Genomic DNA, 13,470 nt, shown 5'->3' on the forward strand with positions numbered 1-13,470 from the left:
AAATTAAGCAGAGAGAATGACTAATGACATTAAAATCTCAAACTTCAATCAGATGCATAACCATATGAATTAATTGAATAAATGGGTGTATTTGGCCAAAAGAATATACAACTCAACTCAAAAGGGAGTGATTTGCAGACAGAACCTTTACATATATATAACTTGACTGTGAAGAAATAATTAAATAAATAGATTTATTGCCCATCAAAAGCAAGATCATTACCAGTTTTATTCACACTAGTTTCTAGAAGCAAGAGCCTTTCTCTTTACGCCAAGCCATGGTTGATGAAGCAACTGTCTCATGTGAGCTCTATATTCTGTCATTAAATCCATCCTTACTTTGAATCTGTTTGTTGGACTGGAAGAAGTAATTGAGCTTCATTTGTTTGCCGCCGGAGAATTTCCTTTCGTATGAACTGCCATTGACATAACCCGTAGCCTACTAGTTATCTCGGTGAATGATGGGCGAGCTTCGGGATCAGGTGACCAGCACTCTTCCATTAGCTTTCTCCACTCAGGATCACAGCGATCTGGAATTGTCGGCCGAAGTGTGTTGTTTACAATCCCCCCTTCATTATTCACAAGGCATGTTACAATTTGTTGTCTCACACTTGCATACACATTGATTCATAAGTAAATGAAGAGCAGGAAGAAAAAAACAGAGCCTCACCAAGGAGAGATTCTAAAGATAGTTCATTTCCTCTAAAAAAAATGGATTTTTTTCAAGCATTTTGCTAGTTTAGTAAGCCCTCTTATGGATCTTGTAGAATGACAACAGAGGGAAATGTTCGACTCACAACCCCGATTAACTCTACCCCTCTAACAAGTGAAAGACACTACTAGCAGAAAACATGATCACCACTTGAAAGAGTGCAGGTAAATCACCGAGTTTTTAGTATGTTATAGTGATGGGGTATATGGCTCCATAAAACCTAAATTTTAAGGTAAAGAAACAAATACATATGGTGCAGCTGAGAGTATTAAGTAGAGCAGCTAGTGTAATTTAAAAGATAATTGAGGGTCTTGCATCCAATATAAAGATCCTCATGAACATTTCTATGATCATACACACTTGAGTGATAGCAGCTAGTATGTCTATACTTGGCAGTATATTTCTAAATCTGTTATCTGTCATGTAGCAAGGTTATATAATTCCTTGAGGTTGAGCGTAGCTCCCATAGCGATGTGCTAACTCTCACCCTCCATAGACAGAAATTCACAAAAAGGTGTGTGCATATATGTGTTATAAAATTATAACAGATGTAACTCGGCGCAGAATTGGCTTTTGGTATCAGAGACATGTTATATAGTTGGACATTTGCACCCTGAGAAACTACACAAACTGACACATCTGTACGGTTATATAGAAAGATAAAAATACTAAAAGTATATAAATATATTTACCCATAAATCAAAACATATTTAAAATATATAAAAATAATAAAGAAGAAAAAACTATAGATAAATGATTTTCCTGGCTGCCTGGTCAAAGTGTCGCATGAGTGTGTGTAACATGTATCCTACAAAAGTATTGTTCTGAGAAAAAAGAGTGTCCTAGCTTCATAGGTTTTGAGGCTGAAGTGGCCATGTCAAAACTGCAACATATGCAACATGGGCTGCATACATCACCAATTAACAAATATATTCAAATGTTAATCATCAGTGCAACAAGCTTACCTATGATTGCACCACAATGCATACTGGCATAGGGTTCCTCCCCTGTAAGAATCTCCCACATCGCAATACCAAACGAGAAAACATCAACCTATTGAAACCCAAGGACCTGTTAAGTTCTTCCGCAATTTAACTAAAACACGCATAAACATTAATAGGCTTACCTTCTCGGAAACCCGGATGCTGCTGCCATTCAATAATTCTGGTGCCATCCAAGGAAGGGTCCCTCTTACACCACCCGAAACCAGGGTATTACGTTTAATTCTCGACAATCCAAAATCCCCAACCTGAGAAGGCCAACTCACGATAATGTGACACATCGATAAGATACGCAGCTAATCAGGATGTGAACTTACAGGAATTATCTTACGTGTAAACCCAATAAGGTTGTGATATTATTGGATTAGAATGTCAATCCATTTAGAAGTACAATTGGTACCGACCAAGACATTATCTGGAAATCTAAAATCCAATACCATTCTTCAAAAGTTTTCATCAAGTAATCATTCACTAAAATATCTAAACTGGAAGTGGCATTCCAGTTTAGATATTTTAGAAAGGAACCTGCAACCTTCTAAAAACCATAATATCAGTTCCATGCCAAAAATACTAGATTGTCGTGTGTACAACTTACCTTGCATATTGGTCGGTGTGAATCCCTCAGATTGACAAGCAAATTGTCACATTTCAGATCGAAATGAACAATATTCTTTGAGTGTAAGTATTCCATGCCAAAAGCTGCATCCATTGCAATTATAAGCCTTTTACGGCGATCAAGTGCCCTGCAGAAAGTAGCCTTAAGTCTTAGAGATTAATAGTTAAATTGAGGATCGAAAGTGGAGGAAATTGAGGCTAACTTACTTATCCTTCCGTACTAAGACATGCCTAAGCGACCCATTCACCATAAATTCAGTTATGGTCGCCAATGTTCCCCCAGCCCCATCAGGAACCACCCCATAAAAAGCTACAACATTCGGATGGTGAAGCTTAGAAAGGATCTGCGCCTCCCTCCAAAAGTCTTTCGTCTGCAGAGGCGAAAGAATAATCATATGTATATATAGAGCACACACAGGGAAACATGCATAAATTCAGTCAATACACAACACAGTTTAATCCACTATTCCATTTTTCCAAGATTAAACAGGCTTGTGTGTTTTCATTAGTTTGGGCGACTACAAAGAGTTTTTAATCGACTCGGTAGTGTGAAACCCGGAATCGAATGAGAACTCGGACAAGTTAAAGCCCGACTTCAGTGAATCAAAGATTGACTCATAGAGTTTTTAAACAGTCTCTGTGATATGATCAATACCCAAAGGTACCGTTTCCAGGTCAATACCCATAGGCAGATGTTTATTTTTCCAAGATAGGCCTCAACCACTCATTTTTACAGTGTAGAATTAATATATTGGAACCCATTTTCACCACTTATCTAAGAGACGGTTATTCCAGGATACGTTGCTTTTCTAATTACATAGCAATAAAAGCAAATGCTGTGATTGTGCTAAATAGGGGTGTAAATGGATATTCGAAAATTCGATTACCGTTCGCATCCGAATCCGTTTAAAGCGGATATTATCCGGATCCGTTTCAAGCGGATATTATCCGAATCTGTTTATGAGATATCCGGCTCTTAGCGGATGCGAATCTGGTAAATGGTATATCCGATCCGTTTAACATCCGAATCCGAGAAGTATCCTTTTTATTTATTATTAATAATATCATTAATATTTATTTTTAGTAATGACACACTTGTTTCTAAAAGAAAAGTGAATTTTCTTTTTAGAAAAAAACAAAAGCAAAAAGTGTTTTGGGTAGGAAATGAAGTAATCTTTCATTTTAAGGGCATTCTTGGAGTTTGACATGGCTTCTTTATGAAGCAACAAATGTGGGCTGTAGGATGAAAGAGACAAATGAATGATGGTGATTGAAAGAAGATGTCATAGTTTCTAGAGAATTCTAGAGCAAAAAGGCCATAGTCATTGATGGTAAATGGACGGCTCAGATCAATTTTCCAACTTAGGGTTATATAAAAATCCAAAATGCAATTAAAAGAGGGGACTTCTAAGGTTTGCCAGGAGAAGCAAGAGAGGGGAAAGGAGGAGGCTGAGACACCATCTTTGGCATTCCTTGGTGCCTCCAACCCCACCAAAATCCACTGTCGCGCCTCTCCACCTTCTCACAGCCACCTCCATCACCGCCAGTCACCTCCATTTCTAACCCAATCCTCATCTCCATCCTCATTTCTCTTCATTTTCCACAATCAGCACTCCCACTTCCCCTGCTCAAAATAGCCCAAACCTATTCCATAATATACATAAAAAAAAAAAAAAAAAACCCAAAGACCACTACCAACACCATCATCCATCCTCACCGCCTCTCTCTCTGCCTTTGTTTTAAAAGGAAGAAGAGGATCTCATATATTTTAGGGTTTGAGAGTTAATTTTGTGAAGAGAAGGTAGAGGTCGGGTTTTAGGGTTTGGAAAATTTATTCGAGGAGTAAGAAAGAGAAGAAAGATAAAGTGCTGCAATAAAATGTTCGAATTTACCTGATAAACGGATACGGATAATATCCGACGGATACGAATTCGGTAGTAGATATTAAATATCCGTCAAATCCGAATCCAAATCCGAATTCGGATAGTGTATACTGTAATCGAATTCGGATATAGCCATATCCGATTCGAATTCGATCCGTTTACACCCCTAGGGCTAAACACATCAAAGGGCACACAAATATAACTAATGGAAAACCCAAAGAATCAAAGACAAAGAAGTATAATTCAGTAGTAATCATGCTGTGGACATACCAACCGCTCTTGCTCAGACGATCTCCCTGCAAAGCAGCTCTTTTTAATCCGCTTAATAGCAACATCAGTTCCTCGCCACTTTCCATGATAGACAGTTCCAAATGTACCAGACCCTAACTCCCGTAGTTCTTCAAGATCAGCATTCTTTATGATCTGTCCATCAGCATCTGAAACACTCAGCTGGAGCTCACTCAAATGCGAACTTTTCTAATTAGGAAAAGATTAGAAAATTTCTAATTAAGTAGTGGGGGATATAATGCACTGCTTATCAAACCATGTTTATGACTATTGTAGATCCTCTCAGGTGTTAAAAATGCGTGTGTGTGTGTGTGTTACCTTCTCAGTGGAATAGGACAATATAATATTCCCAAAAGTACTGTGGTACATGTGCAGATGTTCAGATTTCTAGAAATTTATAAATTGCAAAGAGGTCCTAATGCTAGAAGCTGTTCATGATTACCAAAAAAAAAAATCTTTTGAATAACAAATTCCAAGCATGCTATGTCAGCCCTGAGTTTCCTATTGTAGCAAATCTAAAACTGATGTGTTACCTAGGTATTAGTACTAGTATGAGACATGTTATATTCTTCATTGATTATTTTTTCTATATTATTTGGTCCAGGGAGATTATTAGCCTCTTCTTAAACATGATTAAGATTGTAGGCAAGATTCTAATATATAACAAAGATTTGTGTGCACTTCTTGAAATTTCCTTCTATCATGTCCATTTGGAGACAAAGGAGGAAACAAATTACCATGCCATAGTAGATTGTATTTTCAACATCCACCTTGTTTCTTTTTAAATTCTGAAAGTGGTAACTAAATTAGAGGAAAAAGAAGGATTACAAAGTGCACTTTTGGGGGTAATGAAGGCCCCATATACAAAGACTCCCTAAGTAGGGGTGCAACTTGGGTTGGGCCCAACCTGAACCCGTAGGGTATAACCTGATTTCAGTGTGGGTTGGGTTGGCATTCCCTAGGGTTGGGTTGAGTTTTGTTGGGTTAGGATTGGGAGAAGCCAACCCAATTTAATTCTGGGTTGGGTTAAGGTTGAGGCCATGGGCAACCCAACCCGACTTGAACCCGACTTGAACCCGACATTGTCACCCTAATTTTATTATGATTTTATTGAGATCAGAATCCAACCCGACTCGAAACCCAACATCAATTTTTTGTATTTGTTTTCTGTTTTTGCTCCGGGCCAACCCGAATCAAATTGGAAAATCAGGTTAGACAGCTTGGGTTAGGGTTGAGAGATTTGGAGGCGGGTTGGGTTAGGGTTGACACTCCTCAACCTGAGGTTCAGGTTGGGTTGGGTTGGGTTAGGGTTGAGGTAATGCTACCTCGGGTTGAGTTAGGGTTGTCCTCAACCAAACCCAAACCGGCCTGAGTTGCGGCCCTATCACTAAGTTCTCCCAATTTGGCCAGACGATCGGCCCAATCGTTTGCACTACCAAAAATAAGGGAGAAAGAAAAGGATCTATTTTTACACAACTCTCGAGTCTCGTCTATGACTGGGTCTAGTCTTCATGAGCCCTTGCCAGATACCTACGACAAAGCATGATGAATCATCTTCTATCACTAGATAACCCCCCAAGTGGTTTAGAAAGATACAAATGCCCATATGAATGGAACGAATCTCCTCTTCTGAGGCATCAGTGGAGCCTATTGGGCCAAAAGGACAAGATGATGGAGCTCTTGTAATTACTGAAAACATCCCCAGATTGTTTAGGTCTAAATATCGTTAACTCCATCTTTCTTCTTGCTTGTTACGTTTTCTTTTGTGTAATTCTTATAAAGCAATAAAATAAATAAAATAGTGAAAAATTTGTTCCATTATCATGTCAACTGTGAAATAACGGTAGCATAGACAAGATATGTGATCCTAATGGAGATTAGATGTCCCAAGAAAACTATCACCAAGCTAATAGTACTTTTCTCTCTTGTTGTCTATTCCGGTGACTAATTATATCATCTCAAATGCTGGTTAAAGTATTCGAAAATACTTTAAAATATACATAATATGACATGCAAATCATGTCACTCTTTAACCTAAGGGTTTGATCAAAATCAATGAAATATTAATGGTGGCTCTATCAAGTTTGACTGGTAACACAACAAAGATGCTCACAAAGAAAATGTAGGAAGTGATTTAGATATCTTTTCTTTTTATCACATGTAGTTGAAGGATTAACATGAGAAAGAGACGAGTGGGTCATAGACGAAAACAAAAACCAAGACTTGTGGCTTCTTTGGATACCTCTAAAAATTATTTGCATGTTCGACACTCAAACACTGTTGAACATGAAACTAGTTAAAGATTAGAGCTTCATATTGTCTCCCGTGAACATAACAGGAATTAGCAAATTCACAATGTTCATAAAATATTGAATTTTTAACAGTTTCGAGTCAGCACTAACTGTTTAAATTCTGAAACAACTAGGAACTAAACATAATTGCCCATTTTGGAATGCGGGATCAGAAAGAAATATCTGCAATTAAACCATATCAAACAAGGTATCCCCATATCAAAAAAGCATGACTAATATAACCATATTACTTTCTAACCTGCAAACCATAGATGCCAGCTTCCATTTCAGCTATCGCAGCATCACTGATAGATTCATCCACATCCCTGTCATCAGTTTTAGCGTCCTAGAACAAAGGAGGACAATAACTCAAATCGGCCAAAAGAAACTTGGCTGATAAAAGCAAATGCTCTGAATAAAAAATCCAACATTAATTACCATTCAAAAACAAAACCTACAAAAATTACCTCCGACGTAGACTCTGGAGTAGTGCTTTCTGCATCTGTCGCGTTTGGGGATGGGATGTCCTGAACCTGCACATCCTCAATTGTCTCATGATGAACATGGGGAACAACTGGTGGGAAAGATCCGACGCCCGAAGGCACAGTATCAGTTACATCTTCAACAATGACCACTGATTCCAGCTGAATTTGCTCCCTAGAATTATTCTTGGGTTGTTCATGGACTATGATAACATCTTCCCCCTTCAAGGGCTTATAATGGTATTCTCCCATATCCACCTCTTCGCCCATTGGAGAAGGATAATTCACAGGGTCCTGATAAATCAGAGAAGCTTCTCTCCTGTAAGTTTCATCCATAGGACCATTCCGGAATAAGGACCAAGTTGTGGGGTTATTCGTATGCAAGTTTAAGCCGAGACCAGTGTCACTCTGTGCAGCAAGTGAGGACAAATTTACAGTACTTACAACTTTTGCTTCTTGGCTAGCTTTTGTATTCTGTGATTCAACAGACTGCAACTCAGGAGATACAAACGAAATTAGGTCATTGGACGAGCCACAAATCAAATCAGGAATTTTATCAAGCCCAACAACTTCGGAAGAATTATTGGACAATGGAAAAGGAGGCACGTATGTGATGGCATTGCTATTAACCCTTCTGAGATTGCCATTTAATGGCTCAGCTAAACTACACTGCTGATCCTTCGTAGCTCTTTGACCCACGACAGAAAGTTCAGATGTGGTTTCATCCTTTTGAAATCCTAGACAGTGCTCTTTACGAATATCTGGACAAACTTCCAAAGCATTGGACGAAGATATAGGAGCAATGATATTGGACACTTCTAATTCTTGTGGAGAGATATGAATGCCAAGCATACCCGTGAGGTGGTTGTCGATGCCAGGAAATTCACTCTGAGATGTGGCAGTTACAGGAGCAATGATATTAGACACTTCTAATTCTTGTGGAGAGATATGACTGCCAAGCATACCCGTGAGGTGGTTGTCAATGCCAGGAAATTCGCTCTGAGATGTGGCAGTTACAGGAGCTCTATTAATATTACTGTCATGATGGTTCCCATCTTGATTCCAAAGAGCACCCTTCTTATCCATTTGAGCCAACTTTTCACAATTCAATTCGGGTTTTGCATAACAGTTCCGTGATCTGAAACTGGCTTCATCGAGATTTTCTTTTGATTGATGTTCTTCACCAATAACATGGGTACCCATTGTATGAGACAACTTGGTTTTAAATTCTGAATCAATGATGTCTCTATGCTCTTGGGATCGCATTTGAATTTCTTGCAGGAAACTTGGACTATCTAGCAAAGATGATGGTCCTGTTGTAAAGACTAAGGGGGCTATGGTTCTTTCTTGCAAGCCGTAAACAGACCTCCCACCATGTTCTTGAAGAATTGAATCAGAAAGCACATGTGGCATGCCATGGTGAGAACCAATCGAATCATTTGATGCCGACAAACCTAGTGAGTCTTCCTGCTGCCTTGAGAACTTTTCAGAATGAAATGCCCTTTCATTAAGAAGAGGCTTTTCGCAGAAGGAATATCCATCCAAGTCACTCCAAACACGGCCAAATGTTGGAGCGGCAAAATCTCTGTTGGGTGTGCAATGATGAAAATGCACCCCTCGGGGTTTAATTGGTTGGTCAGCATCCATGTATTTGTTGGGATGATGATGATGATAGCTGGTATCTACGGCAAAAGGGTTCTCAGGTTCTTGGTCTGTGAGAAAGGCGGTGTTCTCATTACCACCATAGCAGAACTGATCCTCATACAATTGCTTCTGAATGTTTCTAGAAATTTTTCGCTGAAGTGGCAAGGGAGAAAAAGGAGGTGAGTTGGTGGGGGATTTGGTAGCATTTTGGGCAGCCACAAATAACTGGGCAGCAGACGGATAAGAGAACACTCCAGCCATATTTGCAGAACTAGTTGTATCTAAAGGAAGCAAAGATGTAGGAGAATCTCTGCGAAGAATTGGAGAACCATCATAGTTATGGCCCAATTGGCTGGCTAAGCTGTGCCCACTTGAGCTTTTCGAGAGACTGGGATCCACTATGCCATTAACAGCAACAACATAATGATATTCAGAATTGCCTCTTGCATCAAAAGAACAGTTTTCGGACTCGTTTGATGAGATAAGGAAAATCCGAAGTCTTTGGGAACCATCAACCTTTTCAAGCCCGTCGTATTCCTCCATCATATTTTGAAGATCCTCATCTGATGACACGGATATGAGGGAATCGAGATCCTCCCCAGGGAGCTGATATTTGATCGTATGAGGTTGGTTGCAGATGCCTAATGTTTTCTGCATAAGCTCATGCCAAGAATGGTTCTTTCTAATGCTGATAATCCGTGTTTCACCACCCACATATCTTAGTTTCCCATCGCTTGGCCTCGGCAAGATTCGTCCCCCAAAGCTGCATAGAAACTTCATCTTGCCATATTGAGAACTATCTGATGCTCGGTAACCATGAGAGAACTCGGAAAGAAAATCACTAGAATGAGCATCCCGACTGGGAACCGCTTGCTCCCAATAAATTTCCTCCAAAGATTTACTGGGTACATGTCTACTAGCCTCCTTGTGAACATTGCTTGCTTTGTTAGAATAATCCTTATCGTCAAGCCCAAAAACATACCCTGTTCCTAAAGCAAAATTTGGAACATCGAAACTACGTTCAGACTCTGTTCTCCTAAGCCCAACAACCCCCGTGGGATTCTCATAGCCTAGGTGAACATTCTGATTGAAATTGAATCCCATTCTTACTGAATAACCCTGTTGAATATCAGGTCTCTCAAATGCTCTCCCTGGCGCAACACGATCCTGAAGAAACTCCATAGAAAATTCCTCACCTGTCTGAACAGAGACATTATTCACATATTTCCCAGAAAGAAAACCATCGTTTGAAACAACAGAAACATCGTTGTGTAGAGTCATCTGGCTAGAAGGGCCAGGCACCTCACTTGTCATACTTTGAAGGAAAACGTTTCTATTTAGCTGTGGATAAACATTCTTTATCTCCTCAAGCCCTTCTTTTCTATCCATCCCTCAGTACTCCAAAATGGCAATACTAAAACATGCCTGTAATATTCTCATAATTCTCAGATAAACTCACCCAATGTACCTTCAAATCCACAGGTAAGTTCACCCTTGTTTCAGCTTCGGACACTATTTTCCAGCTGACTAACAACATCAGATCATTCAAATAGCACGGTGAGGGGGAGAAATGTTAAATGGAGTAGGATTAGTTACGCGAATCATCTACAAAATTTCTGAACCCTAATCTTTCTATTCATGATCATTGGCAATTCAGAAAGGGGTGGCATTAACAAAACATTGAGATCACATAGAGGGAAGAAATCTAATGAATTGTTAAGATGGTGAGATTATCACAAATTGATGAACAAAGGATTATGCAAAAATTCATCCATACTTCTTTCAATCCACAAGGAAAAAACAGGTCTAAAAAGAGAAGAAGAAAAAAATATGGCGATAAGTTGAGAAGAAAACGGAGAATTCTCTTTCAGGAATGGAATTCTGAAATTGATTTCGATGGAAATTAAATTCTACACAGGCAAATAACAAGAGGGAAATAAAGAGAATGATATAAAAAGGGAGAAGAATCAGAGGAAAGTACCTGGATTTTATGGATGGAATCCGAGGATACCAGAAAGGGGGATTTTGAGTTTGGAGGGGGGGGTGGGGGTATCAATTGATGGGTGGGATGAAAGAAACCTGTTGTTTTTGTTTATGCCTTGAATTTCAATCTCAGGGGTGGGAGAGCGACATTCCTGAGAAGAAGCAGGCATTAAAATAGGAATGTCCTAACAGAACCTAAAATTTATGATTTTTTAAATTCTCTCTCTCTTCATGTTTTTTAACCTTTTTTTTGTCTTTCTCTCTCTTGGAATTTATTTCCCAGGTGGACTCCCATTTCTTCACAATTTGGTAGGGCTGCAACTCGGGTCGGGAGGGTCGGGTTTTGGAGAACCCAACCCTACCCGAGAAATATCTCGGGTCGGGTCGGGTCGGGTTTTTTTTTCGGAAAACCCACAATTCCCAAACCCGGCACTACCCATGATAAATCTCGGGTCGGGTCGGGTCGGGTTTTTTCACGTTGACGCAATTTTTTAAGGAAAATTCTTGTTTGGCAAGGCAACTCAACTCATAGAAGTAGAAATTACACTCACATTACACTTGAATCAAACAATGATGTAATTACACTCACATTACACTTGAATCAAACAATGCCGTAATCAAACAATGTTGTAATTACAATCAAACAATGCTGAATCAAACGCTTGAATCAACTCAACTCATAGAAGCAGAAATTACACTAACATACAATAACAGTGGGTGTGTGGGTTTTCACTTTTAACTTGTAACTAACAATAGAAAAAAATGTACATACTATAACTTATGCAACTCAGGTCGGGTCGATGCGGGTCGGGTAAAACCCGGCTCGAGTTGCAGCCCTACAATTTGGCCAATGGCCAGTATGGTAAGAATGTGGGATGCACGTAAGAAGGGAAATGATTTTTTTCGCCCCCTTGGAGGATAATGCCCCCCTCTTTTAGGGAAATGATAAATGCGCCCATTTTCATAACTTGGGACACACAGCTGCATTGTACGTAGCAATCAGGTCACTTCATTCCTTCCAATGTGAAGTACATCAGCACCTTTGCAGTCGTAGATACACTTTAGTTGGATGTCCATCATTTCCTCTCTTTTGACTTGAATTGTGGGGAGACTTTAACGCTTTTCTTTTTCTTTTTTTTTCACGTCAAATCACGTTAGAGGGGAGCGCATTATCTCACAGGGGGCGAGAAATTAATCGCCCCGTGAAAAGTACAAGGGTCTGACTGGGCAGACAGTCACCGTTGGGATAAATCCTGACGATCCACATTTGGTCTGGACATCTATGTGATCTGAACCGTCAATCAGTGGACCCACATGAGGCAACACGCATGAGCAAGGGTTAGGGATCATTAAATCAAGTTGAATTTGTTTTGATTTCAACCAGTTGATTCACCTCCGCTGTGAGTAAGTGCATCAACCACAGATTCACATTTTTGTAAAGAGCTGAGATTAATCTCACTAAAACAGTAAAACACATGTTTTAAAATCCAGTCCTCAAAGGCTAATTCTATACATTTTCTGATTCACTATTTATGGGAGTTGGTGGGATTATATTTGGAAAAGCAAATCATGTAAAAGGCACATAAAGAGGAAGAAGAAGAATCAAGTGCAAGTAATAGGGTAAAATCTCCATTAGTTAAATAGCCCCTTGTGGTAGGAAATAACGAAACAATGTTGTCCTGAATGGTGAGGGTTATTGATCATTTAGGGCAATGGGTAAAATATTTAGGTAAACCCAAATTTTGATAACGAGACAGACTCACCTTGTTTTATAGGATTTAACCAGTTATCAAAAGCTGTTGAGAGCTTTCTGGGGAATTGTACTAGCCTTTGACAACTGGTTAAAACAAGTAAAACAAAGGCAAGTTCGTCTCATTTTCAAAATACGGCCGCCCATATCTAATATATATCTGATAAGTATCAAAGAACCTTTTGTGTAGATGTGATGGTATTTGGAGACGGGTTTGGAAGAGATGGTGGGGGAGAAGGATCAAGGAAGAGGGGTTTTCATTCAACACAGATAGACAGAAATGCTTACAAGGCACAAGATAAAGAGGGGTTTTAGAAGAAATTTTAACAAGTGCATTGAGACGTAGGCCCAATCCCAACCTCAGTAAGTGTGAGATGAGCCCAAACATGAGCCCAACATGGTTCGCTTATTCAGGCTTTCGGGCTGGCCCAACCCAACTTTCACTGCTAGATTCAACTGAAAATCAAAATTTATCAGAAAACGTTGAAAATGAAAGTGGGTCTTGAAGATGTAGATTTATAGTTCATTTGGAACATATGATGTAGCAGAGAAAAATAGGATGTTGGTAATGGAGGTTCTTACGAAAATCTTAAATCTCTGGCCAACAATATCTCAAAAATCCTTGAACCTGAGTTTCACAAATTAGCACAGCAATCATGGAGTACAATGGAGGCTAGTAGAGATGTATAAACAAGATTTACGGGGGCAGTCTTAAAATTAGACATGACACCCATGTCAATTCCAACTATATGCTAAAAAGTACCAGGTTAGAGATACCATTTTTCCTTATGTAAAGACAAACAGTGAGTAGCAATCATGTC

At 39.3% G+C, this 13,470-nt stretch overlaps 1 protein-coding gene across 1 annotated transcript; it reads right to left on the bottom strand.

Moving 5' to 3' along the window:
• Window positions 1-51: 51 nt before the first annotated feature.
• Window positions 52-10,315, bottom strand: LOC143860470 (RAF-like serine/threonine-protein kinase 20). Its single transcript, XM_077371134.1, has 8 exons — window positions 7,258-10,315; window positions 7,050-7,136; window positions 4,482-4,634; window positions 2,536-2,699; window positions 2,309-2,456; window positions 1,839-1,961; window positions 1,678-1,765; window positions 52-569 (listed from the first exon to the last, which is right to left on the bottom strand). Exons 1-8 carry the CDS (start codon window positions 10,303-10,305, stop codon window positions 379-381), a joined length of 4,002 nt encoding a protein of 1,333 aa, XP_077227249.1. The 5' UTR covers window positions 10,306-10,315; the 3' UTR covers window positions 52-378.
• Window positions 10,316-13,470: the final 3,155 nt, after the last annotated feature.

Source organism: Tasmannia lanceolata, unplaced genomic scaffold (assembly GCF_043159265.1).
Source record: "Tasmannia lanceolata isolate RefF3 unplaced genomic scaffold, GAP_Taslan_0.1 ptg000037l, whole genome shotgun sequence".
NCBI lineage: Eukaryota > Viridiplantae > Streptophyta > Magnoliopsida > Canellales > Winteraceae > Tasmannia > Tasmannia lanceolata.

Excerpts from the sequence above, each read along its gene's own strand:
- LOC143860470 (XM_077371134.1), bottom strand. The coding sequence starts at position 10,305 with ATGGATAGAAAAGAAGGGCTTGAGGAGATAAAGAATGTTTATCCACAG. Across the intron at positions 7,137-7,257 it reads CTCCAGAGTCTACGTCGGAG|GACGCTAAAACTGATGACAG; the intron begins GTAATTTTTGTA and ends CCTTTGTTCTAG. Across the intron at positions 570-1,677 it reads GCATTGTGGTGCAATCATAG|GGGGGATTGTAAACAACACA; the intron begins GTAAGCTTGTTG and ends TGAATAATGAAG.